Genomic DNA, 26,609 nt, shown 5'->3' with positions numbered 1-26,609 from the left:
ACACCCAGTAAGAATGTTAGGGCTTTGAGCATGCTTAAGGTTGGATTCCGTGCTGTACAAATCATCATCATCATCATCATCATCATCATCATCATCATCATCCCTGGCCGCGTCATACCAAAAGACGTTAAAAGATGGTACTTGTTGTTGCCCTGTCTGGCGCTCGGCTTTAAGGGGCTAAAACAAGGACTGGTCGGCTCGGAGTCAGTATACTGTGTCTGAGTGGGGTATTCATGTTAAACTGCGGCATGGTATCTCAGTGAGCTAGCACTATAAATCGGCATCAGTTCGGACTAGTACAAGCAGCCACACACACAAACACACACATGTGCATGCACGTCGCTATATAAGAGCAATAATCTTGGACACGACCTGAAACCCAATATCACCTCACCTCACATCATCATCATCATCACCACCACCACCACTATTATAATTATTATTATTATTATTATTATTTTGGGGGCAAAAGAAACTACACTTCTCAGTTTGATTTTCAATAGAAAATATTAAGTCAGCAATATTCAGCACTCAAAGAATACTTCTACATGCTTTTATTGTTTCAAAATATAATTTGATTTAATATTTTTAAAATTAGAATTATTTTTGCATAATACACAATTGCTGATGGGTATCATAGACACCTTACCCTTGAAAATCACAAATGTACAACATTTCAAACACAGTAGGAGTCAAACGAGTCTTGTTAGTCCCAACCGTGGTAGTAGCACTGCCCTTAGATGTAATGGTAACAGTATGACTATCACCCTGGAACTGTGTGTACCATTTGCTTGGGTTTGAGATTGTGATGTGTGAAGTCACCAGAGTACATTCCATTTACAGGCTCCTGCTGTTCTTGACCCTGGGTCACACCACATGGTGACAGCTGATGACTAATAACCAACACGTGACTAGCAAACAGAGAAAAATAATTTTAGGACATATAAATTCACCCATCTTTTAATAAAATATGGAAGAGTTTAAAACCTGACATCAAGATTTCAAATGGAATGTAAGCTAGTTATTTTCCTGATATCGTATTGTATTTGAACACTTATGGTTTTCTTTTCGAGGTTTGATTTTGGTTTTTATTTTCCATCATATTTGCAATTTATTTATAAGAAATGGCACCACATATTCCTGCATATCCAATGTCCATGTTGCTCTGTGAGATCTCCCAGTCCTGCGCCATGACTGTGGAACACACACACACACACAGAATTTTTTTTTTAAAGAAACATTTTCATAGACCAAGGGTTAGCCTAGGTCCCACGGTCCTCTGATGTACTGCTCCAAGGGCTTGAAGCAGTGAAGGAAGGGAGGGCCGAGGGTAGTCGGGGGGCTGAGGGGTCGGGGTAGATGATCTTGAGGACAAATAATGCAGATCATATCACTGAGCAAAACCATTGTGTAACAAAGCATCTCCTCCTAACTTAGCAATTGACATCTATGGTCAAGTGTTGGAGTTGTGAAATCAAGGAAACCAGACTTGGTTGAGTTTGATCTCGACCTGCCTAGGAATTTAGTAAAAATTTAAATTAAAATATATATAAATTCCACAGTCACTTGCTGAACTTGTGTATACACAACTTGTCTTCAAAATTTAACAAAGTATGAAATCCATCAACATTGATATAACCATCCTCCAACCATGCCAGTGTAACCTGTTTTGTTTAGCTAGTAATTATGAGAGACCAATGATGAAAGTTCATAATTAAACAGGACACTGTATGGTTACTCACTGAACTAATGGTAATTTGACGTACATGTAATTAGTCTGAAACATTAAATTCACTTGCAATTTTCAAAACTGTACTTCTTCTAAGTTTGAAAATAACTTGATGTTGAACTGGTTGGATGGGTTTTTTTTGAAAATGTTTCCATATGCAAATTCTCATGACTGAAAATTAATTCAATGACATTTCCTGACTAGATATTGTCTCCATGAGTAATGTCCTGTTCAAGATAGGGGATCCAAACAAGGGACAATGTCACAAAGTGTGACATGTAGGAGTGACTAATGTAGTGGTCACCACTGTTGAAGTTATCATTCAGCGTACTGCCTTGGAGCAAGGCTAAGTCCATGGATGTGTAGTAATTCTATCTTAATAATTTGCAAGTCTTCATAAGCAGACAGTACACAAGTCTTTTATAGGAACAACTTGTTCTTATTATTTATATAAAATAGAAATTATGATTTAAACCAATAATTATTGCCTTAGAGACTTGTGCAAGTCTGTGTTGAAGTCAGCACTCCTCTAACCAACAACTCTTCCATGGGTTCCTCCAGTCAATCAGGACACATGGTCCAGGGCTGAAACAGGAAATACACAATCATGACCTTTGCACTTCCCAGTGGTCACAAGGATGAATTATCTCCCTTGTTAGGTACCTGGACTTGCAAAGGACATTAAGAACTGTTCTTTATAGAATGTTCCATTGTTTGTTTTTGGACAAATACTTTCCTCTTGACTACAAAACTGCACTTAGTGGTTCAACTACAAATCCCTGGATGTAAAAATCATAAATATTTCAATTTGAGTTTTCTATTTCTATTTCTACACCTACTAGCTCATATACATTACACAGTTTGTTGTTAAATGCCGCATTCAGCAACATGCACAGCAGACTGAACTGACTGTGTGCAACTCCTTGAACTTACAAACCCCATAGAGAAACTGGGTGACACGGTTATACATGTCCAGCAGACTGAACTGACTGTGTGCAACTCCATGAACTCACAAACCCCACAGAGAAACTGGGAGACACGGTTATACATGTACAGCAGACTGAACTGACTGTGTGCAACTCCTTGAACTTACAAACCCCATAGAGAAACTGAGAGACACGGTTATACATGTCCAGCAGACTGAACTGACTGTGTGCAACTCCTTGAACTTACAAACCCCACAGAGAAACTGGGTGACACGGTTATACATGTACAGCAGACTGAACTGACTGTGTGCAACTCCTTGAACTTACAAACCCCATAGAGAAACTGGGAGACACGGTTATACATGTCCAGCAGACTGAACTGACTGTGTGCAACTCCTTGTACTTACAAACCCCATAGAGAAACTGGGTGACACGGTTATACATGTACGAAAGACATCACCACATAAACAATATATGAAGCATGGACAGGTCTTCTGGAAGCAAATTAATAACGTCGTTGGAATCATCAAAATGCAGCAACGACCAAATGCATAATCTACCTGTAATGTAAAAGATCAGAAAAACAGGATCGATGCACATGTACATTAAGCATATGCCAAGAAAAATAAGGGGTTTCCAACAGGTTGTTAGCAGCTGCTAAACCATGACTGACCGCAGCACAACAGAACGTTACATCGCACGTTTGGAAGCTGCAGAACCACAGTTGGCCGAAGCCAAGGTATCCAACGAGTCCGGGACTGCTTCATAGGACTAAGTCACTTGGATACGAGTACACAAAATCAGCAGCCTTTGAGATCGGCCTCCGAGTTGTCTTAACGCACCAACATTGTCAATTGCCACGCCAGTGGTGTCAAGCATACAGAAGAAGACCTAACCAGTGATGGAGAACTGCTTGGTTCAGCAATGAGCAACGATTTCTGCAAGATCGAACCAGGGTGCGCTGCCATGAACATTTTGCCACCAAGTGCATTCAGGAGATTAAAAACCTTGACAGTGGCAAGGTAATGATGTGGTCAGCTATCTCCATCACTTGTAGCAAAAACCTCAACAGCAAGTGTTCATACCATGTTGCATCATCTTCCCAGGCAAGGGAGTTAACTGACTATGAATGTCCAGTTTTCATCCTTAACCGAAGTGGGCTGGAATTATGGCGTTATATTTTGGCTGGACTAACAAATCTATGCTTAGTCCAATCAAAATCAGGTAACAAATCGACATCTGGTTCGTAAACTGCCATGCAGAATGTGGTCAATTGCGGGATTAGTCAAAGCATGTGTTCCATTAACATAGTGTCAACAGATATTTTCCAAATGATTTGATGCACTTCGCGAAATAAGTCCCATTTTATTACAAGTTAAATCTTGATCAGCTGTGTAGAAGGGGGTGCGCATTATACACGAATTATGAGTTTGGATGTTTTTTCCTCCCATGGAAAGACATTACGTACCGTGAGCACGAAACACCGGAAATACCATGTCAACAAATCCATACTGAAGTACGCAAAATAATTATGTAATTACACTGTCTGTCTATAAAAAGTGTTCTTTGTATTTCTGGACATGTTTGTAACTTACTTCATTAATTTTATTCAAAATTCCTTATAATATTGTTTTTATTAATTTCGGCGAAATCGTGTGTGAAGCGATCGGAAGATCGCACAACTCACCGTTATTAACTGCAACCACGGTCAGAATACCGCTATTGACGCCTTGAAACGAACTTTAGTTGACAGAGAATGGATACATATATCATAAATGACATACTTTGACTCGTTAAAAGTCATATTTGTTTATGTTTGACGATTCTATGTCAACATGAAATTCTCGCGCTCACGTGCTCACGTGCGCGTGAGCCTTGACGGTGACTGGTCAGACATGTTCCATGTAAAAAATAATACCCGGGAATAGCGATCAGCTGCTTCGCTTAGGGTTATTATTATTTTAAATATGTTTAGTAAAGGCTGCATATAATTAAGAAAATAATGGAATATATTATTCCTGATAAATAAAATAGTTTCAGATACAATTGTTGCCGATCCTTGCATTAAAAATCCTATAAAGTTATATCACTGGGTGTGTCTTGACCGAATCACCGGTCGATTCCAAGAAAACGTGTGTACAGCTGATTGCTGTTTCCGGCTTAGTTTACGAGAAAATACACAAGGTAATCTTAATCCCTAGATATAAAACAATGCCTAGCAGAACAATAAATACTATTTAAACGGTAAATAAACATGTCTGGTGATTTTTTATCTCAAATTTCGAATTTGTACTGACGAAGTTTCTCAGCACCCGTTCGTTTGCCGGACTTCGCTGAAAGGGTACGGTGTAAATTTTTTCTGCGCATAATATTCAAATTTCTTTTTTTCCAAAATATTGAACCCGCTAGAGGGGGGTGCGCATTATACATGGGTGCGCACTATACTCAAGAAAATACGGTATCGATCAGATCGTCTTCACTGGGGGGCCATCATTTAGTATAAAGCAAATGCAAGTGATATGAGAGGTGGAATCTAATTGACCAGAAATTAAGGCCTAGTTCGGCAATGGTGGAAACTGGAATAATACATTCAGTTAACTCTCTTTGCCTCGGGAAGATGAGCTAGCAGCAGCCGGGGAGGGGGGGGGGGGGGGGGGGGGGGTGGGGGGGTAACAGTCCCCACCCAACGTACCTGTACCCGTCCATGAGCAAGAGGTGCCAGCCAGAAACACAAATAGTGGACAGATGATATATCAAGTTCTCAGGACCCTGGTCCTTCCTGTTTCCAATGTGGCATAACTCACCAAGTGTTCAGATGTGCAGTAAATCGGTTACTTTCCATGCCAAAAATCTGGTTTTGTGTGTTTTGTTTTAGAAGGATAGCCTGGAATGTCACGATCATACCATATATCCCTTCGTTTATGAAAACAAACCTGAATCTATACCAAGAATAAACTTTGAAGCCACTGTGAAACAAACATCTATACAGAAGACAATAGAGGGACAAAATTCACAATTTTATTTTCATTACTTTGCATATTTTACACTATATACATACATACAATTTACAGATAGTTTTGTGTCATTTAACACACTGTACAGCACACAATACATTATCACATTTCTTTCCTCATACACAAACATAATTCACTCTTAGGCATTTGAACATACAGTGGAACTGATGTCAACAAAATCAAATATAGAAACCAAATACTTAACAACTGAAATTGTACAGAGAAAGACAATGTGATCAACAATGACGCAAACAATGTCAATGTATGAAGCCTGTGAAATTCAGGAAATGATTCATGGTGTGTTGGGTAAATGCATGGAAACATGGGGATGATCATGGATTAAAATACTTGAACTTACTTGGAATCATCTTCCAGATGCAAGGGAATTAACCGAATATAAACCTCCAGTTTCCACTAGAGTTTTACAGTCGTTAACTCCCTTGCCTTGGAAGATGACTTGGAATGGTTGCTTCATGGATATGCATTTCATGGTAAAATTACTTCGAAAAAGAGTAAATGTGCTCTGATCATAAATTAAGCCATTTGTACATCTGTACAGTCTTCAGGATCAACCTGATACCTGTGTTGGTACTGCCTGAGCACTATCAACAGTCACCATGGTAACAAACATTTGAACATATTCCAACACATTATCTGTGAAAGATCTAATATTTGACCTTAACCTATCATTTGAATTACCCATGTAGTAACATCATAACTCTCAGTCCATGTTAGCCTTGTCTAACATGTTCCTCGTATCCTAACACTGGATACACAATCATTAACATCTAACTCCATTAATTGTATCAGTAACCAAAACAGAAAGGGCAACTAAAGAACTGCATCCTGTGAGGCCACAGTTAAGTAATGCCATGAGCATGGGTGGTAATGGCGGGTGACGGTGACGATGACGATGACGATGACGACGATGATGATGGAAATATGCGCTTTGCATAGACAATGATATGATGTGCTACACATATGTAAATAGGAAGAATATCTTCAATGTCATTGTGATGCAAGACGAGATTCAGACAGTTCTTGTAACAAGACATACACATATCTCGAGGAACAGACTGTAGAACCAGGTCTTCATTATATTCAAAAGACTGTTGAATGTTGACTCATGTGCAGCAACGGTTACTACGGATAATGACCAACACCCTGAGATGTAACTGTTCAATCTTCCCACCCGACGTATCCCATGTTCAAATGCAATGGTTCTGGGTGCTCACTCTATGTATTGCTCAACATTTTACTGAAGTGCTCCAAGTGATAATTATTCAGCTAGCCTGACAAGCTGTTACACATGCTGCTGTGAATCAACCAGCAACAATGTGTCCACATTGTGTCATGCTGTGCTACATCTGTACAAAGCCATTGCGCCTGAAAGACAAGCGTTCATCTTCCGTGTGACCAAAACTTCAAAAAAATAAATCTCCTTTATCTACATTGTTTTTCCCTTCCAACAGAACATTCTCTTACATTAAATACCACTGCCTTATCCTGCAAATCATCAAATACAAAAATAGTGTCACAGCACTGTAGCTCACCTGGACACATAAATGTCAACAAAGAGAGACACTCAACAAAAGTTGATTTCAGTGTTGATATTTAAATACTTTGGCATGAGAAAAAACTAACAAAAGTCAATATTTGAACAATATTTATCATAAGGAGACTGTAGTGTTGACTCCCCAACTAACTAAAAAATTGCCAAATTTCATTACATTTTGGAAAAAAATGGCCATAAATAGCTTTTACAATATAGGTTGTTTTTACAAGATGTTGAAGCCAGATGACTTATGCTTGACACCAGACAAGCAGGCCAGACATTAGCTCATTTGACTTTCTATCAGGTGAGCTAAAAATAAAAACAAACTTATACATATGTCCAGCAAATGAGTTCCTGAAACACAAGCTGCACGTTTGTGAAGCCCAAACTCCCTCCAAAATGAAGTGCAAACAACATGACTTAGGGGTCAAGTGTATGTCAAACAACTGTGAAATAGTTTTCTCTCAGATGTAATTGATACAATAAAATTAGACGTGAAAGTTGATAGATCTGATTCAAGTTCTGAAGTTAAGAATTCTACATGTACTTCTTGGTTCTTAGCTTGTGCCTGAAAATAACACCATCTTTCAAACAATTTAAGAAGTCTCTTGAGACCAACAAAGGTGATGACGACTTGTTTCTCAGCAGTTACATTTTTGACCTCAGATAAAAAGAGAATACAATAACTTCTCATAAAGGCAAAATACATCTTTGATATTGGTTTCATCAGTTATTTTAGGATCTTAAGATTTACCACATTGCTTGACATGTTTTAACAAAAAAAAGTGAACTGGGAGAAATATTTCTCTTGTGAGGAATCTGCAGCACAAGTCTGGAAACAATCTCTGGCCTTTGTAACACTTAACACTATAAAGCGCTTTTTGGCAAAGTGAAAAAAACATTTCTTTCTGACCAGCTACTACAAGCAAAGGAAGAGCTAGACTGCAGCCCTCACCATGTCACGTTGATGCAGGATCTAAGTGCCATGGCGACAGAACGGAAGAACAGTTAATGTCCTGTGTGTGAGCTCATATTACAACTGGACAGAGATGCATTAGTGTATCTGTCTCAGGTACAGTGAAGCCTCGCGGATGAACACAGTTCCAGAAGACCAAATCACTGATAGGGTGTCTTGTTCCTTTGGATTCTAATAGACTTTCCAAACCAGATTGTCTAGAAGGCAGGGTGTGCAGGCCACTGAGGTTTCACCATATCTAAGGACCTTTTACTCAAGTTCCAAGATCACTGCAAGATAGGGATACTAGACACTTTGATTGCGATGCTTGACTCAATATATTGATACTAAACATTCCAATCAATGACACCCCTACTGCATGGCAGCTGACTCATTCCATGAACAGGTAGGCATGAGACGTGAGACATGTCAAATCTATGTTTCAATATACAAGTATGGGCAGTGTTAAGAACTTCTGAGCTTTCAACAGTCCCTGTACTGGCTTCGGAAAACACAAACATGGGAACATTCAAATGAAGATGCTGTGTGGGACTGATTCTAAACAGATCTTCGTATATTATGGACATTCTTGAAAAGGTGATCAGTAAAATACTGGAAGATCTTTGGATGCTGAATTGCTACACATTGTCCACAAGTCTGAAGCAAGGAATACTTGGCTGCTGAGAGGACAGCACGGGTGTCAAGACACTGCCAAACTCAAGTCCCACGACACACAGGCACGACACATTCTCACTGGTTTCTGTATATAAGGCAGCATTTACCACACCAATCAACATTTAAACCCTCCAAGGAAGTGACATCAGCTTTCTCTCATGATGGCCGCAGGAATGTATGTGGTAGAAAATGATCCCGACCATGGAAGCACCCTGTGTGGGAAACCCATATTGAGCTCACATAGCACAAGACATAGGGCATTCCTCACGGAGTTCTCTGTCCTTGAGTCAGCTCTGTGAGTCAGATCTACTAGCAACAGCCAGTATCAGTGCTTGGACTGACTAGATTCAGTGTGCACTGAGGTGGAAGAACGGTTCTGGTCAAGCCGTGGGTCTTTGTGAGAACGTCGATCAGAATGCTCATCACTCTTGCGCTTCCTGAAACATAGGAAAACATTTGAGGGAACTGTATTGGGTCCTACTCTCCAGGAAACATTGGCTCGGATTTTACATTTTGTGTATTAACAAGCACATAAGTATGTATTACTCCACAAAAAGACTGTTACACATTATCCTTATTCACAGTATTAAAAACCCTGTAACCATAAATTCCTCCACAGCTTACCACTGATCTTATGATCAGAGACATTTTAATGAGGTTATGACAAATTTGTGAATTTTAACATATTTATGATATTCTTACAACGATAACAAAAGCAACCATTCCACCATATTCCCTGCCATACACACAAGTCCAGGCCCTCTGAACAAAACAGGGTAAACCAAAGACAAAAATCGGATATTTCCATACTTAGGGCTGTAGGAACTTGGGTATTACCCAACAATATGACAGATTAAAAGTGATTAAATACACAATTTGCAGAAGAGACACTACAGAATGAGTTTACTGATTTTTAACATTTAAAATTTAAATCTCAGCCCTATGTATGAAAGCAAAATCCATAAAATCCCATGTGAATAAAACCTTGCTCCAAGGTTTAGAAACAAAAGGCTTGGTAGTATAACTAAAGTAATCCTGATACATCTCACCTCATTAGTAACAAAAGGTTGTTGATTGACCAGGCCGCTCTGGAGGATAAAACAGCCATGGTTTCAACGAGTGGAAGAAGCTACGAACTACCTACACCTTGAAGGTCTATTGGAGAAGATAAATCAATAGTCTGCTGGTAGCGAGCCTCCATAACATCTCAGCACTTGTAAAAATTAGTCATCTTGTTATTGAAACTCAATAACTCATGTTCAACATTTTATACATCAGTGTTTGCCCTAAAAGAATGGTGTCTCAATGGACACGGTAGCTGTGGTTTGGGGCATATCTTATTTTTACTCAATTTATTCAAGGCTCATGTGTAATTTTGCTACTAGCTGTCGGTCTTTGAAAAAATATTTCCAAACCTTCTGACACACACACACTGTGTCGGTGCCAATAGCTGGTACAATCACCATGTGATCTTATAACTTCCAATAACATCTAATAATCTAGGTAGGGAAGAAACATCAAAACTCATACAAAAAGAATTTGAGTAGACAGGTATGAAAAGTCATACATTGCTTGGCATTTTCGAAATCAATGTATAAGGACACTACAAACAAGAAAACTGCGTCATCACTACCCCCCGCTATAGGGCACATGGAAGTTAATGTTTACTATAAAACAAGAGTCCTATATATCCTTAAGAAGAGACAAGCACTGGGATGGCTTTTTGTCATGAGAAAATCTGATTTTACTTTCCACATTGCAGACACTATGTACTAAATAGAAAAACCTTCATCCAGGGCCTTAACTGTGCATCTAAAAACATGTAGCAACGGATGTAACTCTGGAAAAGTATAATTTATGGCACAATTTTCAAACTAAGTCTTGACAACGATCTCTTAGATAAGCATGCAAATTTTCATTCATGTAACTTCAGTAGTTGCTGAGAAAACATGTCCCCATTTCACGCAGCGAGTGCCAAGTTGAAAAGCAAGGAGCCCAGCCCAGTAAGGAGCAAGGGCCCTACCTCTGTAAAGTGTGAATTTAAGACACCAATTTTCGTACTCATTTGAGATCATGACCAGTAACATCGGTGTGTAAAATTTCTCATTTCTCTACCTTCAATAGTTTTTGAGAAACATTTTCCCACTGAGAAGCTGATGGATGAACTCTGTTCTTATAACTACAACTAGAGAAGAACCCAAGATATATGGGTAAATACAAAAATAAATGAAAGGGATAAAAGCCCTGCACTACTAGACTGTGCTGTGAACAAGTAAAAATCTAATGATGGTAGTCCTCAACGACAAGTAGCATTTGAGGGCTATAACTTGGAACCAACTGAATAAAACTGATAGATGTAAATATCGTAAAATAATTTGTCTCATTCAAGCAGGACAAGCCACACATTGTGAGGAAAAGCAAAATGAGATTTCCACCAGTCCTCTGGACTAGTCTTTAAAGAAATAAATTTATATGGCTGGAATGCTGAACTGACCTTGTCCCCCAGTCATCCCCTTGTCTCTGGTAGTGACCATCATGTTCTCTGTAGTGGTGGCCGTATTCTGGACGATAGTGGTCATTGCGGTGGTGGTCTGAGCGGTAGTTGGACTGGCGACCATCGCCGCCGCCGCCGCCTCCTCCTCCCCCCCATTCATGACGGTGGTACCCTGATCCCCCTTGATGACTGCTCCGCCCACTGCTTGAGTGCCGGTCATTATTGTACCTGAAGTCAGACAACTACAATGTAAACCAGGCAGTTATTGTGTCAGAGAAATATCCGCCATATGTCAGCCTAGGATGTGGAGTGAGATGGGTTTATTCCAGTTAATCACAGCATCTGAAGATGTGGCTGTACTGGATGAGTGAGCGTATAATGCTACAGTCTGCAACATCATTTTATTCCATGCAGCCATTTGACCAGAAAGTTACCGGTCCCCGAGGAAATTTGCTGGTTATACGAAATATGATAGTAAATTATTACACCCTAATTTCAGATAGAAGAAAACAATAATGGCATTTAAGATTTAATATGTGTACAAGGAACAAACAAAAAGTCATGGATTCTGGATATTTTTTAGATATTGTCATGAAATTGTGCCTTCACTACAAAAGCAAATCTCCAAAAATATTTATGATTCCTAACAGTTTTTGTTCAGTATACCACTCAAAAGAGGCTGAAGAACACTGATTTTCTGTTATGACTATATTTAATCTGTCATGGATGTTGGGTTTTGCAAAACATGGCCTTCCAGTTGTGGGTGTTCTGTAACTTGTTTGACACAACTGAAAATGTTACCTGTGATATGCATCTTGTTTACTGTCATTGCTGTGATGCGGACGATGAAGTTCATTGTAACGGTTGTATGAACTCGCGCTGCCTTCATTGTACCTGTCAAAAATCATGTAACTGTGAGGACGGTCAAGGTTCAAAGTGTGAATAAAGCCACAGAGATTAATATTCCAACCACTGATATATGTACCCAATCACAGCATCACTAACACTGCAGTTGCCAATCTTCTTCCAGACTTACACATGTATCATATTTATGTTTGAAACATGCTAGTCAAAGACTCAATAAATAGAGCCACATTGCCCTGCAGCTCACACGACTCATGAGGTTATTGAGATCATCATACGAGCAAACGTGTCATACCGATTTTATGAAACGAGTGTCTGACTTCGAGTATTTCTGGAGTGAGAGCAAGGGTAATACATGTATTTTTTCTTACACAAACTTGGACCTGATATCTAGACCAGACAATCCAGTGACTGACATCATTTACGATTGATCTATCGAGCATTGATCTACGCAATTTGGATGCAATGACATGCATCAACCAAGTCAACAAGCCTGATCACCCGATCCTGCAAGATGCCTCTTACAACAAGAGACCCAAAGGGCCTGTATCGCTCAAAATATACATATACATTGTACATGTATATAATACTGCAAATATTTAGTAATTTTGACTATTAAAATGGGTGGATTCACATCTGACAGCATGAATCTGACAGCAATATAACTCAAGATACAAATGTTGCATAAAGATCTGAACTGTTTCCATGTTATGATCCATGATCTAAGTTTCCAGAGGCAAGGCTGGACCCTAGGCGAATCCTATTGGCATAAATATATTATTCTCTTCATAACAAACAAATGTATACAATGTATTTGTTTATTATAGGGTGGGGATAATATTGGTTTGCATGTTATGGTTAAGGTTCTAACTCTCTTGGGAGTGCCAGACAGATGAATAGAAGGGCCATTCCTGGTAGCATATGTGCATTCCTCTCATTATACTCAGCAATTGTACATGTGGTTGTACGGTGGGGATCTTTACTGTGTCCAAGTCAAGTGCAGCCCCCCCCCCCCCCCCCCCCCCCCCGTTTTACAATTGTGATTTCCAATCACCTGAGAATACTTCCTACCAAATATGATTGATGTCCATCCTGTAGTTCCTGAGAAAAAGTCGCTTAAAGCAATATAGCCAAATTACTCCTATTTGGCCCCACCCCTCAGCCCCTTGGAGGGTCAGCACCACCATTTGTACAATTTTGAATCCCCACCACCTAGGGATGCTTCCAGTCAAATTTTGTTAATTTCCAATTAGTGGTTCAGAAAAAGTCATTTGAATAAATTGCTGACAATGTGACATACAGACGACGGACGCCACGCATGGGATAAGCTCACCTTGGTCCTTTGGACCCGGTTAGCTAACAAGCAAGGGTTGCTGAAGACCATTTCTAACCTGGAACTCCACACGGACCAGAACTAGTCCTTATGTAAGCTTTCTCGAGTAAAGCAGGTAGATAGGTGTGACAGCAAGACGATAGGCGCCATGTCCAGACTCACCTGTTTCTGGGGACATCCTCTGCTCGAGCTAATGGACTAGCATGCTGCCACCTGTCAGCGGGACTCGAGTTGCCACTCTCTACACGTGAGGACTCCTTCACACTGCTGAAAGTATTGCGGAATGATGACGTGTGACTGGAACTACTGCTGCTGCCGTGCTTCGGGCCATTATGTACAACGCTGTCAATATAAAGACAGTCATAGAGAACGTAAATCTCTTATGGAGCTTAACTCTGGGTGAGGTGGGAATATATCACTAGCAGACCATACTTTGGTAAGCACTGTATCTTACAGTACGGCTCCTACAGATGTGAGTATGAACAGTCGATTCATCAAGTTGTTCACATTTGTCATCAATAGTAACCTGTAATCACATTACTTGGAATTTTCTATCTCTTTAAAGTTATGGTTACCTGTCCTTATTCTTGTCTTTTTGTTCTGAGCTATGGGATTTTTTAGATGGAGGTTGATCTCTCTTTCCCGCTTCCCCAAGCTTCTCAAACGGCCGCTTGGAACTGGACTTGTGGCTGTTTCCAAGGGATGACTGAGACAGATTTGAGTTGGAACTCTCAGGGTGGAACTGGAATACATCACATGCAGATCTAGTCACCGCTTTACAATGACAATATTTAAATCCAACCTCATGCTCCCACATATTTCATACTGAATGGTAGGCCTCGTCTCCAGTTGAAACTGACTATATTTCTGAATAATTCTTGTTTATTTACAAATAGAGCCAAAATAAGTGTTAATAAACCTTAAACATTCTTAGAAAGGCGTTTCATAAAGTGTCTCCCAAAACCAAATGCTCTTCCTTGCTGGTGTCACTGATGCTAGCTGCACTGTGCACCTACATGGCTGGAGAGTCCAAAGTAGTACTATCAATAGCGTACAACACTCACTTCGTCTGTTGCAGGCACAGTGTCCTTGTTGCCATCTCGCTTCTTGACAGCATGTTTGTAAAGTTTGTGGAGTTTGATGGGATCCAGCTCGGTGAACTTTGACACAAAAATCCAAAGATTGCTGAAAAAACGTGAAGATGTTTGAGATTGGAACTACATTCATGTACAAACATGTTGAAATGGCATAACTCAGGTTAGGTGAGGTGAAATGGGGTTTAACATCGCGTCCAAGATTATTGCACTTATATAGCGATGTGCATGCACATGTGTGTGTGTGGCTGCTTGTACTAGTCCGGACTGATGCAGATTTATAGTGCTAACCCACTGAGATACTATGCAGCTGTTTAACATGAATACCCCAATCACACACAGTATACTGACTCCGAGCCGACCAGTCCTTGTTTTAGCCCCTTAATGCTGAGCGCCAGACAGGGTAACAACTAGTACCATCTTTTAATGTCTTTTGGTATGACGCGGCCAGGGATTGACCCCTGGACCTTCCACTCTCCGGGCAGATGCTCTACCACTAGACCACGGAGGCGGTCAGCATAACTCAGTCATCAAGACATGCACATAAGGAAACATATTTCTTTGATCCAGTTGAAAATTGAAATGTACTTGCCACCAGTAAGGGAGTATGTTTGGTTTAAAGCCGCTTTTAACATTATTCCAGTTATATCACGGCGTCTCACAGGTTTCTGGTGTGCCCAAGGGACAACTCTCCACAGCAAATCATGGCCCTGTACCCCCACTTGCCCCCAGATAACTTACTTCCTCCACTGCTTGATGATCTCTGGGTTGCTCATGTTGACGAGACACTTGCTGATCTGGTCCCCGATCTTCAGCAAGCATTGCCGCATATGCATGATCTGCTCCTTCTCGGACAAGCCTTCCTCGGGGTTGTCCAACTCCTTCAGGGCTCGCTTCACCGGTCGCATCTTCTCCTTACACTGAAAACACCGAGGACAAACAGCACGTGAGCTGGACTCAATCCATAGACCATTTTGACCCCCAAATGCCACTCTACAAACTGCACTCCTTGGTGAGCAAATCAACAGACTGTGTCCCTACACTGTAATCAGGTTTTGTTTATATTAATTCATTCAGTACTCAAATACTGGCTGCAGTAATGGGCAAAATTATTTTCTTGTTTGATAGCCTCCTGTACTAATGTCCTGTTCATACAATGCAGCATTTGGTGCTGTTCTCTGAATAAACATGTCTTGATATTCTCCCTGAAATCTGGAATACAAACCTGAGCGAAGATTTCCTTTGTGAGCTCTAGGCCCGACTCATCTTGTGAGACAGAGATAGGTTCCGAGTTGGCAGTGAAGTGCATAGGCCCCGCCCCATCTTTATTCTTCTGCAAACAGCAAAGAAAACAAACACATATTCTAGAGTTGGACTACAAATGTCTCCTTGGCCTACATGGTTGTATTCAAATAAATAATAACACTGTTCACGGAAATGTAGCTCATCTGCAGTCAACAGTGTAAAGTGTCAACAAAGACGCTTACAAAGAGTATGTTATGTGTCAGCATTGATATTCAAATATTTTCTGCATCAACACTAAAGACTAACAGGTGACTTTCAGTCAAAACTCGACACTTTCGAAACTTCATTACGCATACAAGATTAAGAAAAGACCCTTGCTCTTGTGTAACACAGGCATTTTTTATTTTACTTTTATGATTGAGAAGTGTAATTTTTACAATGTATTATATACTTCAATTTCAAAACAACCAACATGACCAAATGCCTTCAATCTCTCACAAAGAAATTTGTCAATGACAACAATTCTTGCCTCCAAGATATTTGTTCTATCATAACCAGTACCTTCTTATTCTTACTCTTCTTCTCCTCCTTCTTGTCCTCAGACTTCTCGCGGTCATGTCGCTCCAGGTTTTCCTTATCTTTATCCTTTTTCTTTTTTTCCTTTTTCTCTTTCTTTTCCTTTTTCTCTTTCTTGACTTTCTTCTTCTTCTTCTTAATCTCCCCCTCCTCAACCTCTTCATCATCGTCTTCCTCCTCGTTCTTGACATCCCCCTCAGCCTCCTGCTTCACCTGCTTGACCTCCTTCTCCTCCGAGCCCTTGTGGGCCTTCCTGGGACTTGCAGGGATGCTGTCATTCATCTCTTCCTTCAAAGCTTTAACTGATGACTTCATGGAGTTCTCATCTGAGCTGCTGAAGTCATTTTCTATGATTTCAGGTTTTGATTTGGGTTTCCTTTGACGTTTGGATGTTTTTGTTTTTGCTTTTGTTGGCTGGAATGTGAAATTTGTTTCACTGCTTACTTATTTCTACTGCATGATACAATTTCAGTTCTTGAACCTCCATTGAGTGAACTGAATAACTACTTATACATAAATCATTGAACAAACTAGACTACTAAGAATTCAAATGGAAGAAAACGAAGAGTATTATGCATGAACTGTCATAAATACCAAATCGTACATAAAGAAGTTCTTGTACCAAGACATTTTCCTAACGAAGAGTATCATAACAGTGAGTGAGTGAGTGAGTGAGGTTTTATGGCGCTTTTAGCAATATCACGTCAGTGGACAAAGGGATATGGGCGTCACACATTGTACCCATGTGGGGAATCGGACCTGGGCCTTCAACATGACGAGCAAACGCTTTTACCACTAGGTTACCCCACCACCCCGTAATTGATATTGACCTGAGAAACAGATTCTGTAGTCTGAAACGAATTAAGGTCTAATAACAGAAATGAAAAGAAGACAAATGTACTGTAACTCTTACAATAATATTGTTCTTCTCCGTCTTCTTCTTCAGTATCTTCAGCAGGTACTCAACTCTCGTCTGGAGGTGCTTGCCCTGTGGTTTCATGTCTTCACCAGGAAGAATCTGGAACATAAACACACCAATAAATAGCCTTGATCTTTTACCATACAATCATCAACCGCCACAAATTACAGAAATACCACTTATAGTGTTGTATGTTATCTTAATGCACTAACCTCTCGCTCAGTTCATGCTCCATGCAGTACAATATAACCCTGTTTCATGGATCAGGGGAGGCGAGGTGTAACAGGGTTTAATGCATAGTTCATCATAATTGCACTTATATTGCGACGGATGTGCAATTGGGTGTGGCAGCTAGTACTAGTCTGAAACCAGTATCGGCTCTATAGTGATGCTATGCCGCAGTGTACAAACGCTGAGCTGACCAGTCAGTTTTTATCCCCTTATGCCGAGCGCCAGGCAGAGAAACATCAAATACCATCATTTAATGTCTTTTGGTTTGACGAGGCCGGGGATTGAACCACCAACCTTCCACTCTCCAGCAGATGCTCTATCCACTAGACCATGGAGGCGGTTGTCAATGGATCAGTGTGAATTGGCTTGTAACAAATGAAGGAAAAAAATAAAGTTGACTTCAACTTCTTTATTCAATGCAACATTTTGGCACAGCTGCCATAACCTTATCAAGCATGTGACACCAAAGCTTCGATTAAAATGATACTCAAAGACATGGCAGGAAAACATTCTACAGCACCAACAATATGCCAAGAAGCAGGTAGGCACAGGTTCTTCCTGTACCAAATCCAATGTTCATATCATCAGTAGAACTGTGGCATACCTTTTGATGGAGCGAGAGTTCGGGGTCCATCTTGATGGCCTCCCAGCTGCCCATGCCATATTCGTAGACCCCCTTCAACAGGTTGGAGTCATCCTCAATGTCCCACAGGCAATCCCAGTGCACCTTCTTTACATACATGTCCATCTGATACCTGCAACACGGGAACACGACTCACTGAGAGAGCATCCCCATCTCATGCTCAGTCCTCATCTCGGGCTAGCAGCCTACATTGGCTTCACAGAGGGGTAACTACAGGAGTGGGTGTCAGTTGTCTTCATCCAGCAGTCGGCAATACAGCCACAATGGTGGAGGCATGTAAATATTCAAGTTGGTGAAAAACAAGTGGATGATAGCAAACATCATTCCACACTATCAGTGGCCATGCACAGCATCAGAAATTGGCACTAGTCGAGTCCTTGCCAAACTGCCCAATAGTTAAGGTATCATAAGGACTAGAAGAAATTTGCCATTTCTAAGGGTCTTGCTATAAGTTATCATTGTAAGGACTAGTGGACAAAACATGCCAGTTTCTACCACTGCATGCACAGTGAAATCCTGATTCCAAGTTTGGTCCACTGTTAAGACAATCATGGGTACTGGGGATCAATTCTGTCAAAAAATTTCAAAAACGATAATTACACATAACCCATAGTACTAATCTGTTAATTAATCATATACAGGCAAGCCCATTCAACCAAAGCTGTTATCTCCATCTTTCATAATATTCATGATTTTGTAATTATCAAAGAAAGTCTGAGCTTACCTCTTCCTCTCTGCTTTCTCAGCAGGTACTTCCTTAGCCAGGGGCTCCAACTCCTGCTGCGCCTTGACCAGGGAGTTGCAGTTGACCATCACTCCGGACAGCTTGAATGTTGGCCCACGGCTGTGAGCCTTCTTGCCACCTGCAATACCAGTCTTCAGTATACTCTAGTTCACAGACTATGTACTACATACATACAAAAAACAACCAAGGAAAATATAAATATCAGTACTCTACAGCTTTTAGATGTAGGATACTTAAAGAGATAAAAACAAAGCAATATTTCTGCGAGATGATTGTGTCCAAGCCTCACCTTCAGGTTGTGTCTCCTCAGCCTGCTTGTTCTTGCTCTCCTCAATTGTTTCACTGCAGTGTTTGATCAACATCTCCGCCAAACGTTTCAAGTCAGCCTCAGACTTTTCTTGCAATTCTCCATCACAGGCAATGGCATCCAGTCTGAAGACAGTAACAGTGAGACAATGTTATGAATAATTTGTATTCACAAAGCATAAAAGCATAATTCATATCATCAAGACATGTTCACTAATTAGTCCTCTTATCCAAAATCAGTGACAACTTTTTAACAATTGTTATTCTAAAAACAAAATCAACCTTTGTTTAATGATGCTGTCATATTATGATATTGTATAAATATATTTCTGAAGAACATCAAAAATGATTATAGCATCAAAAGTGGCATCATGTTTAAAACTGGCTACCCATACTGAACACATGTCCAATGGCCATCAGACTGACAATGTTGCACATTCTTTGAAAGCAGGGCAGCATCAAAGTGTAAACTACAATGTTACTAACAATTTCTCTTGTTACCTTGTTAAGGGATCTCCGAACTTCTTAAAGCTTTTAACAAATCTCCTAATTTCTGCATCAGTAAATCCCTTCACAGCATCCTTGTTGACAGTGCGAGGTCTTCCTCTCCGTCTGGGTTTGTCCTCATCTTCATCCTCATCACTGCCCTCCGATTCCTCGACCTCACGCTTCTTCCGTTTTTTCTTCTCTCCATCAGAATCATACTCCATCTGCAGCTGCAACAGCCAAAGGAATGACCTGGGTCAACACTTGATAAAAGTGTCAATGTCTTCCACTAATCAAACCAGTAGTAGCCTTTTCCTATTTCATAAGTATCCTCAACGACGGGACAGAAATTTGGATGAACCTCCTAGCTTGTCTAATGGAAAGGTAAAAAAAGTGGTAAAATTTCTGCCATTTTAGGCGACACTAAAACATCTACTTCCTACCACTGCAACAAAGCAGGGCATTGTATTACTGTTATAAACAATCATGATGTCAAAGATGGAACTATGATGATTTAGAAATTACAGTTCAAAACATCAACATCACCAGCGATAGAAACTAATATATGTAGTCCACTAGTCCTTATAATGATAACATATAGTAAAACCTGTAAAAAACGCAAATTTCAACTGGTCCTTAAAAAAACATAACTGATGGGCAGTTTGGTAAGGACAAAAGGACTAGTGGCAATTTCTATCACTGCATGACCAATTTCAACTTCATGAAATTGATTATTTTTCACAGGGTTGAGCTTACACCCCTTAATTCTCAGTACTCGGAGCTAGAGAGGATGTGCATCTACTGTCATCAGCCTACTGACCTGCTGTATAGTCTTGCGACTGCGCGGTGGCAGATGTAGCTCAAGCAGCTGCTGCTGCCTCTCCTCCTCCTCCACCTTCTTCCGGTCCTTCTCCGGGATGATGCTGTCCCACACCCGACCTGCCAACAGGAACATGCTAACCATCAACCACATGTCTTGGAGAGGGACGGAGTATTTTGTTTAATCCTGCACTCAGCAATATTCCAGCTATATGACGGCGGTCTTCACATAATCGAGTCTGACCCCGACCATCCAGCGATTGACATCATGAGCATCGGAATTGTGCTCCAATGACATGCATCAAACAAGTCAGTGAGCCCGATCCCGTTAGACGCCTCTTATGACTAAAATAGTCGCCTGTTACGGCAAGCATGGGTTGCTGAAGACCTATTCTACCCCGGATCTTCACAGGTGGGAGTAGGTGAATTTGGTTTATTCCTGCTTTGACAGTACTCAGTAATATCAGGGAGTGTTGGATGTCTTTTGGAGGGCAGCCTCAAGTATTGCAGGTCTTATAATGGAGTGTGAGTTGAAAGGTGGGATGAAAGTCCAAAATGCCCACTCATGTCTTTGAGAAGCTTAACATCTAGATTAATATTGTGGATCGTGACGACTTCTCTTGAGTATAACTGCTTTCATTCGGTGAAGGGACTAGGGCCCAAGTTCAACCTTACCGTACGTATGGTAGGATTACAAAGATTGGTAACAGAAGGACAGACATGAAAATTACTATCAGCACAGGTGTGTTGGTGTTTTAATCACCTGGGTCATCTGGTTGTTGTTCTTCTTCCATTGTTTCAAAACTGACCACCTTGAACTGTGAGAGGAGTTCATCACCTACGGATGATGTGTCAGTCTCGTGTGTCTCGGCTCGGTTGAGGATGTCATCAATGTCCACCTACAATCAACAACATCATTTTGACAACTGCACAAGTTAAAAAAGTTGAATCTTTCTTTTCTTTAGCAAGATGAAAATAAAATAATTGTTCATGCTATATCTGGGTATTCAGGTTTCAAAATAAAATCATCACATACAATTCTACTAAGTTGTATGAAGAGGGTGTATGAATGTTGCAAGATCACCAGCGATTTTGAGCATTAAACAACATTCATACACCCGCTTCATCCATCTTGTGGAATTTACGCTGAAATTAATATCCCAACCCAAGCAAGTCATCAAGCTGCTCAGTTTGCACTGACATCCGGATGTGTATATACCTGAGGTTCCTCCTCATCTTCATCCATCTCCTTGAACAACTCCTCTGCACCAAACTTCAATATGGCTGCCAGCTCCTCCTTGTTGAATGGGGTTGAGTTACTGCAACTAAACAAAAACTTCCTTATAAGTGACCGTTTTCAGAAATGTCATGTCGTTAAGCAATATTCCAGCTATATGCAAGCTGTCTGCAAATATTCAAGTTTGGACCAGATAATCCAGTGATTGAAATCATGAGCATTCCTCGACACAATTAGGATATGATGACATGCATCAACTTAGATGTCGAGTCTGACCACCCGATGCTGTTTCACCACTTATGACAAGCCTAGGTTGCTGAAGACATATTCTAACCCTGGTCTTCACATGTAGGTTCTTGAAAAGGATAACCTTGAACCCAGGATGCACAAAATAAGACTGAACAAGTGGGTACAATTGGAATCTCTCCTGATCTACTAACTGCGTAAGACTTCAAGTCTATCTAGGTTGTACAGATACTGCAGCAAATCCCTTGTGTTCCTACCTAGATGGCGCAGCTCCCTTGTTGAGCACAGTTCGGCCGGTGGTGTCCATTCTCTGGATGACAAGATGATCAAGGACCATCTTCTTTTTGGCACGCTCCACAATAGTCTCCTCCACACTGTTCTTGTTGACCAGGCGATACACGCTAACCTTAAAATAACAGAATGCATGCAAGGGTGAGTTCCCTTTTCGAACAATATTTTGGTAGTATCATGATATCTCATCTTGATCTGGTTGTTGTTTAATGCCGCACTTGCCAATAATCCAGCTATATGACGACGGTCTGTAAATAATCGAATCCGGTCCAGAGATTGATATCATGAGCATCAATCTACGCAATTTCAATACAATGACATTGCATCAACCAAGTCAGTGAGCCCGATCCTGTTAGTCGCCTCTTACAACAAAAACATTCACCTGTTACAGCAAGCATGGGTTGCTGAAGTCCTATTCTGACATATATCAACAAAGTCAGTAAGCCTGACCACCCGATCCCATTCGTCGTCTCTTATGAAAGCATAGTTGCCAGTTGCCTATTCTCTACCCGGATCATCATGGGTCAAGCTTCATGTGGGAGGACCAATGCCATGCAGGTCTTGTTTACAAAGTGGGTGAAGTTAACTCTTTCAACACCAGTCAACCAGAAGTGTTTACTGCTGGGACACCGAGTTCCCAGAGACTCTTGTGTGATAGATGAAGCCAACATTTATCAAAGAAAATATCTGCTTGTTAAATATATTTGCTACTACATGTTATACACCATTTGAAAGGTCTGATCCTAAGGTTTATAAATATGAAAGTTATGTTTTTCACATTATTTAAAATAATGAATTTACAACTTATTTAAGTTTGTTGTAAATAAAAAATGTAAGCTAACACGTTGTTAACGTCCAGATTAGGGACCAAGGAAGCGAAAACTTGACTATTTTCGGCAAATATAAGATTTCATAAAATCCACTTACCTATTTCTGTTTTGACAAGTTGGCGAAAGATTTTTGTTAAATCGTGTTATTTTGAACATTCTGAGCAGGAAATCACGATATATATTAAAAATATGGAACTTCGTGAATGTATCGTGCTAGGTTACGAGCTGTGACAAAGATTTTTCATGCATATATTTTTGCATTAAACATCCTGTCCGAGCCGAGAATTCAAGGCGACAAAAGCCGAGATGTCATTTGACTTACATTAAACGCGATCGCACGAAAAGATGGAAATAATAACTTAGATGTAAGTTTGATTACTTTTAGATATATTTTTGTTGATTTTATTTATTACTTTGTATAATATATTTAAAGATTTGTTTAAAACCTCTTTATTTTGGTCTTTGACATGTTCGATGTGGACCCGTTGTCGAAATGTGTGTCCGAGAATTTTATTTTCAATAACATCGCGGGAAATGGTGAATAATTTTTTAATTCATCGATAAAAAATGATAAATTGAAATGGAATACGTATTTCAGACATTGTGAAATGAGATAGATTTAATAAATGAATGATATCACAGGTAGGTCCATAAAAATATGTACTGTTTTGACGTGACTACGGCTTGGCCGAATAACCGGCCTACGGTGTCTGGGGACTCGATGCTTCTTGGCCGGATAACCGGCCTGCGGTGTTGAAAGAGTTAATAGACAAAGATATTGATACACCAAGGATCAACACCATCAAATCCGAAATTCAAACACTCGATGAGTGGAGGCTGCACAGAAACTGAAGCAGCTTGGACCACTGGGCCACACCCACCCACATGGCAAAACCAACATCACTAAGCTAATTTCAATGTCACAAACTATGCAAGGTCCACGGCATGTCAGGTAAAAGAGAAAAAGGGTTTTAAAAGCATGTCTGTCCTCAACACATGTTGACAACCGATGCCTAGTATCATGCAATCCCTCACCTGGTTCTTCTGGCCTATTCTGTGGGCGCGGGCCTGTGCCTGCAAATCGTTCTGTGGGTTCCAGTCGCTGTCAAATATGATCACAGTATCAGCTGTTGCCAGGTTCACACCCAGCCCTCCTGCTCGTGTTGACAACAGGAAACAGAAATCCTGGAACAATACACAATGGTTATCGGACCAGCGAACATCAAATTACAGAAAAAATTCTTATCTCTCTAAACAATTTTCTTTTTACATTAAGCTGTACATATGACTGAGTAAAGTCTATGTTTGAGGTGACCACCACTCCTCACCTGAGAGTTTTCTGCGTTGAAGTGGTCCATGGCTTGTTTCCTGAGTTCACCACGTATAGACCCATCTAGTCTCTGAAAAATAATATATCGAAATTTCAGTCTCTCTTTCCCAAAATAAATACTTCCAAAGAAAACAAATTGTAACTGTTAAAATAAATTATATATTTATGATACTGATCCTATCTCTTCCTTCTTTAAATCCTTGTGAAAACTGAATAAAATTTTCAGCTTCTAAAAAACAATTCACCCAAACACATTTCAGGATCACAATGGTCACGCCTTAACAATAGAGCCCTGTGCTGAAATCATGTGCACTGTCACCTACCAAAGCTTACATACTTACCCCTGCCAAAACATTATCTTTCTAATCGCCACACGAACGCACTTGCGTTTCAGAGAATAGAGTTGTTTTTTTGTGGTTTCACTACCTTACAACTATCTAGTTTTCTATGCTAATAAGTGATGATGGACGACAAAGAAACACTTTGCCCAGCTTTGCCTGGCAGACAGATGTTTTCACCATCCGACCCGCACAAGTGTTGTGACTATCGGCGTAGGGAGATGGCCAGGAATTCCAAATCAAAGGATTCAGAGAGTAAATCCATGGCTAAGAAGACGACTACCAAAAAATCTAAGAACCCAGTAAAGAAGCCTTGTGAGGTCGTAGTGTGCTCCAGCATTGTACATGGGACAATCCATTTAAGACTCTGTTATACCGGCTTCCCTAGTCCACTTTGCGGATCGCATTCAAGAGATGGCCGCCAAGTTACATATTATCAGCTGATCTGAAGATCCATGTCATAATAGTCTCTAGTGATGGAAAACTTACCTGATAATGAAAGCGCTTGTACTGCAGATACTCTGCAATGATGTCCAACATCCGGACCATCTGGGAGAATATCAGCACCCGATGGCCCGTTTCTTTCAACCGAGTCAACAGCTTGTCCAGCAGCAGCATCTTGCCACTCCCCCGCAACAGTCTCTGCACAAGTCAAGGTATGGATTTCAAATCATATTCTCTGAATCATCTAGAAATCTCCACAGGATCAAAGTCATCTTCAGTCAAGGTGGATCCCTATCAAGTAGTATACTTGCAAGGTCAGCAATTTTCCAACATGCATCTTACTTTAGGACTTAAAATGGCCTCCAGAGCAAATGTATATCTGGAATATTGTTGACATTTTTTTAATTACTCACCATCAACCGATCTTGGGCAACCTCTTCCTCTGGGGGGCGTGTCAGTTCTGCATGGTTACAGCACTTTTTTAACTCCATGATGATGTTTACAAAACTGCTAACATTTCCCTTCAGACCTCTGCTTAGCGCTCGATAGTTTTTCGTCAAAATCCATCTGTAAATAAAATGAAGTGTCACAGAACCTATAGCAGGAAATTGGACGTAATCACAAGAATATAAACTATATGTGTGGAAATTTCTCACATCTATAACAAATCTTTTCAACAATGGGAAATTTCGTCAAAATATTTTGAAGGTGAATTTTTTAACAACACCTTGTGTAGGTTTTGCTCACTTGTAGTACTGCTTCTGTATTGACGACATCTCCACTCGCAGAATTTGTTCCACCTGAAACAAACATAGGGGACTGAGTGAGTGAGTGAGTGGAGGAACACAGTATGGTGCTGGCAAACAAATGAACCAACCCACGGATTTGACCCAACGATCAGCGGTCCTGGCACGGCTAAACAATCTGTACCACCACAGATTCTGTACCATCTGGCCGCACATGACCCCTAACAATCATGGATGTTCATGATGTCTGTTCATGTTATCTGTTCAGTAGTAATTGCCAAGTACTACTTCGAGTAATATTTTTAGAACATAAATTAACCATATTGGATGTCCAGGCTTTGGATTGGTTGGTTGGTTGGTTTGTTGTTTAACGCCGCACTCAGCAATATTCCAGCTATATGACGGCGGTCTGTAAATAATCGTGTCTGGACCAGACAATCCAGTGATTAATATCATGAGCATTGATCCACGCAATTGGGTATTGATGACATGCATCCACCAAGTCAGCGAGCCTGACCACCCGTTCCGGTTAGTCGCC

The 26,609-nt window shown here is 40.5% G+C and overlaps 1 protein-coding gene across 7 annotated transcripts in view; it reads right to left on the bottom strand.

Moving 5' to 3' along the window:
- Nucleotides 1–5,660: 5,660 nt before the first annotated feature.
- Nucleotides 5,661–26,609, bottom strand: part of LOC139441508 (chromodomain-helicase-DNA-binding protein 1-like) — a 48,403-nt gene continuing 27,454 nt past the window's right edge. For 4 of the 7 annotated variants that reach the window (XM_071222379.1, XM_071222589.1, XM_071222434.1 and 1 more), the window contains 24 exons: nucleotides 26,073–26,125; nucleotides 25,739–25,892; nucleotides 25,371–25,523; nucleotides 24,542–24,613; nucleotides 24,249–24,398; nucleotides 22,350–22,498; nucleotides 21,829–21,934; nucleotides 21,373–21,508; nucleotides 20,611–20,729; nucleotides 19,806–20,020; nucleotides 19,288–19,430; nucleotides 18,978–19,116; nucleotides 18,215–18,365; nucleotides 17,374–17,478; nucleotides 16,446–16,874; nucleotides 15,865–15,972; nucleotides 15,381–15,559; nucleotides 14,610–14,730; nucleotides 14,121–14,287; nucleotides 13,708–13,887; nucleotides 12,150–12,242; nucleotides 11,349–11,576; nucleotides 9,904–9,942; nucleotides 5,661–9,291 (listed from right to left, as the gene is read on the bottom strand). In XM_071222379.1, the coding sequence (XP_071078480.1) occupies nucleotides 9,180–9,291; nucleotides 9,904–9,942; nucleotides 11,349–11,576; nucleotides 12,150–12,242; nucleotides 13,708–13,887; nucleotides 14,121–14,287; nucleotides 14,610–14,730; nucleotides 15,381–15,559; nucleotides 15,865–15,972; nucleotides 16,446–16,874; nucleotides 17,374–17,478; nucleotides 18,215–18,365; nucleotides 18,978–19,116; nucleotides 19,288–19,430; nucleotides 19,806–20,020; nucleotides 20,611–20,729; nucleotides 21,373–21,508; nucleotides 21,829–21,934; nucleotides 22,350–22,498; nucleotides 24,249–24,398; nucleotides 24,542–24,613; nucleotides 25,371–25,523; nucleotides 25,739–25,892; nucleotides 26,073–26,125 (3,501 nt within the window). In that variant the 3' untranslated portion in view covers nucleotides 5,661–9,179. The remainder of the gene's footprint in view (nucleotides 9,292–9,903; nucleotides 9,943–11,348; nucleotides 11,577–12,149; nucleotides 12,243–13,707; nucleotides 13,888–14,120; nucleotides 14,288–14,609; nucleotides 14,731–15,380; nucleotides 15,560–15,864; nucleotides 15,973–16,445; nucleotides 16,875–17,373; nucleotides 17,479–18,214; nucleotides 18,366–18,977; nucleotides 19,117–19,287; nucleotides 19,431–19,805; nucleotides 20,021–20,610; nucleotides 20,730–21,372; nucleotides 21,509–21,828; nucleotides 21,935–22,349; nucleotides 22,499–24,248; nucleotides 24,399–24,541; nucleotides 24,614–25,370; nucleotides 25,524–25,738; nucleotides 25,893–26,072; nucleotides 26,126–26,609) is intronic. The other 3 variants (XM_071222656.1, XM_071222720.1, XM_071222496.1) reach the window with 3 other exon arrangements.

This window comes from Haliotis cracherodii, unplaced genomic scaffold, assembly GCF_022045235.1.
Source record: "Haliotis cracherodii isolate W230 unplaced genomic scaffold, xgHalCrac1.p SCAF_1, whole genome shotgun sequence".
Taxonomy (NCBI): Eukaryota; Metazoa; Mollusca; class Gastropoda; order Lepetellida; family Haliotidae; genus Haliotis; species Haliotis cracherodii.
This window is presented reverse-complemented; position numbering and strand designations above follow the sequence as displayed.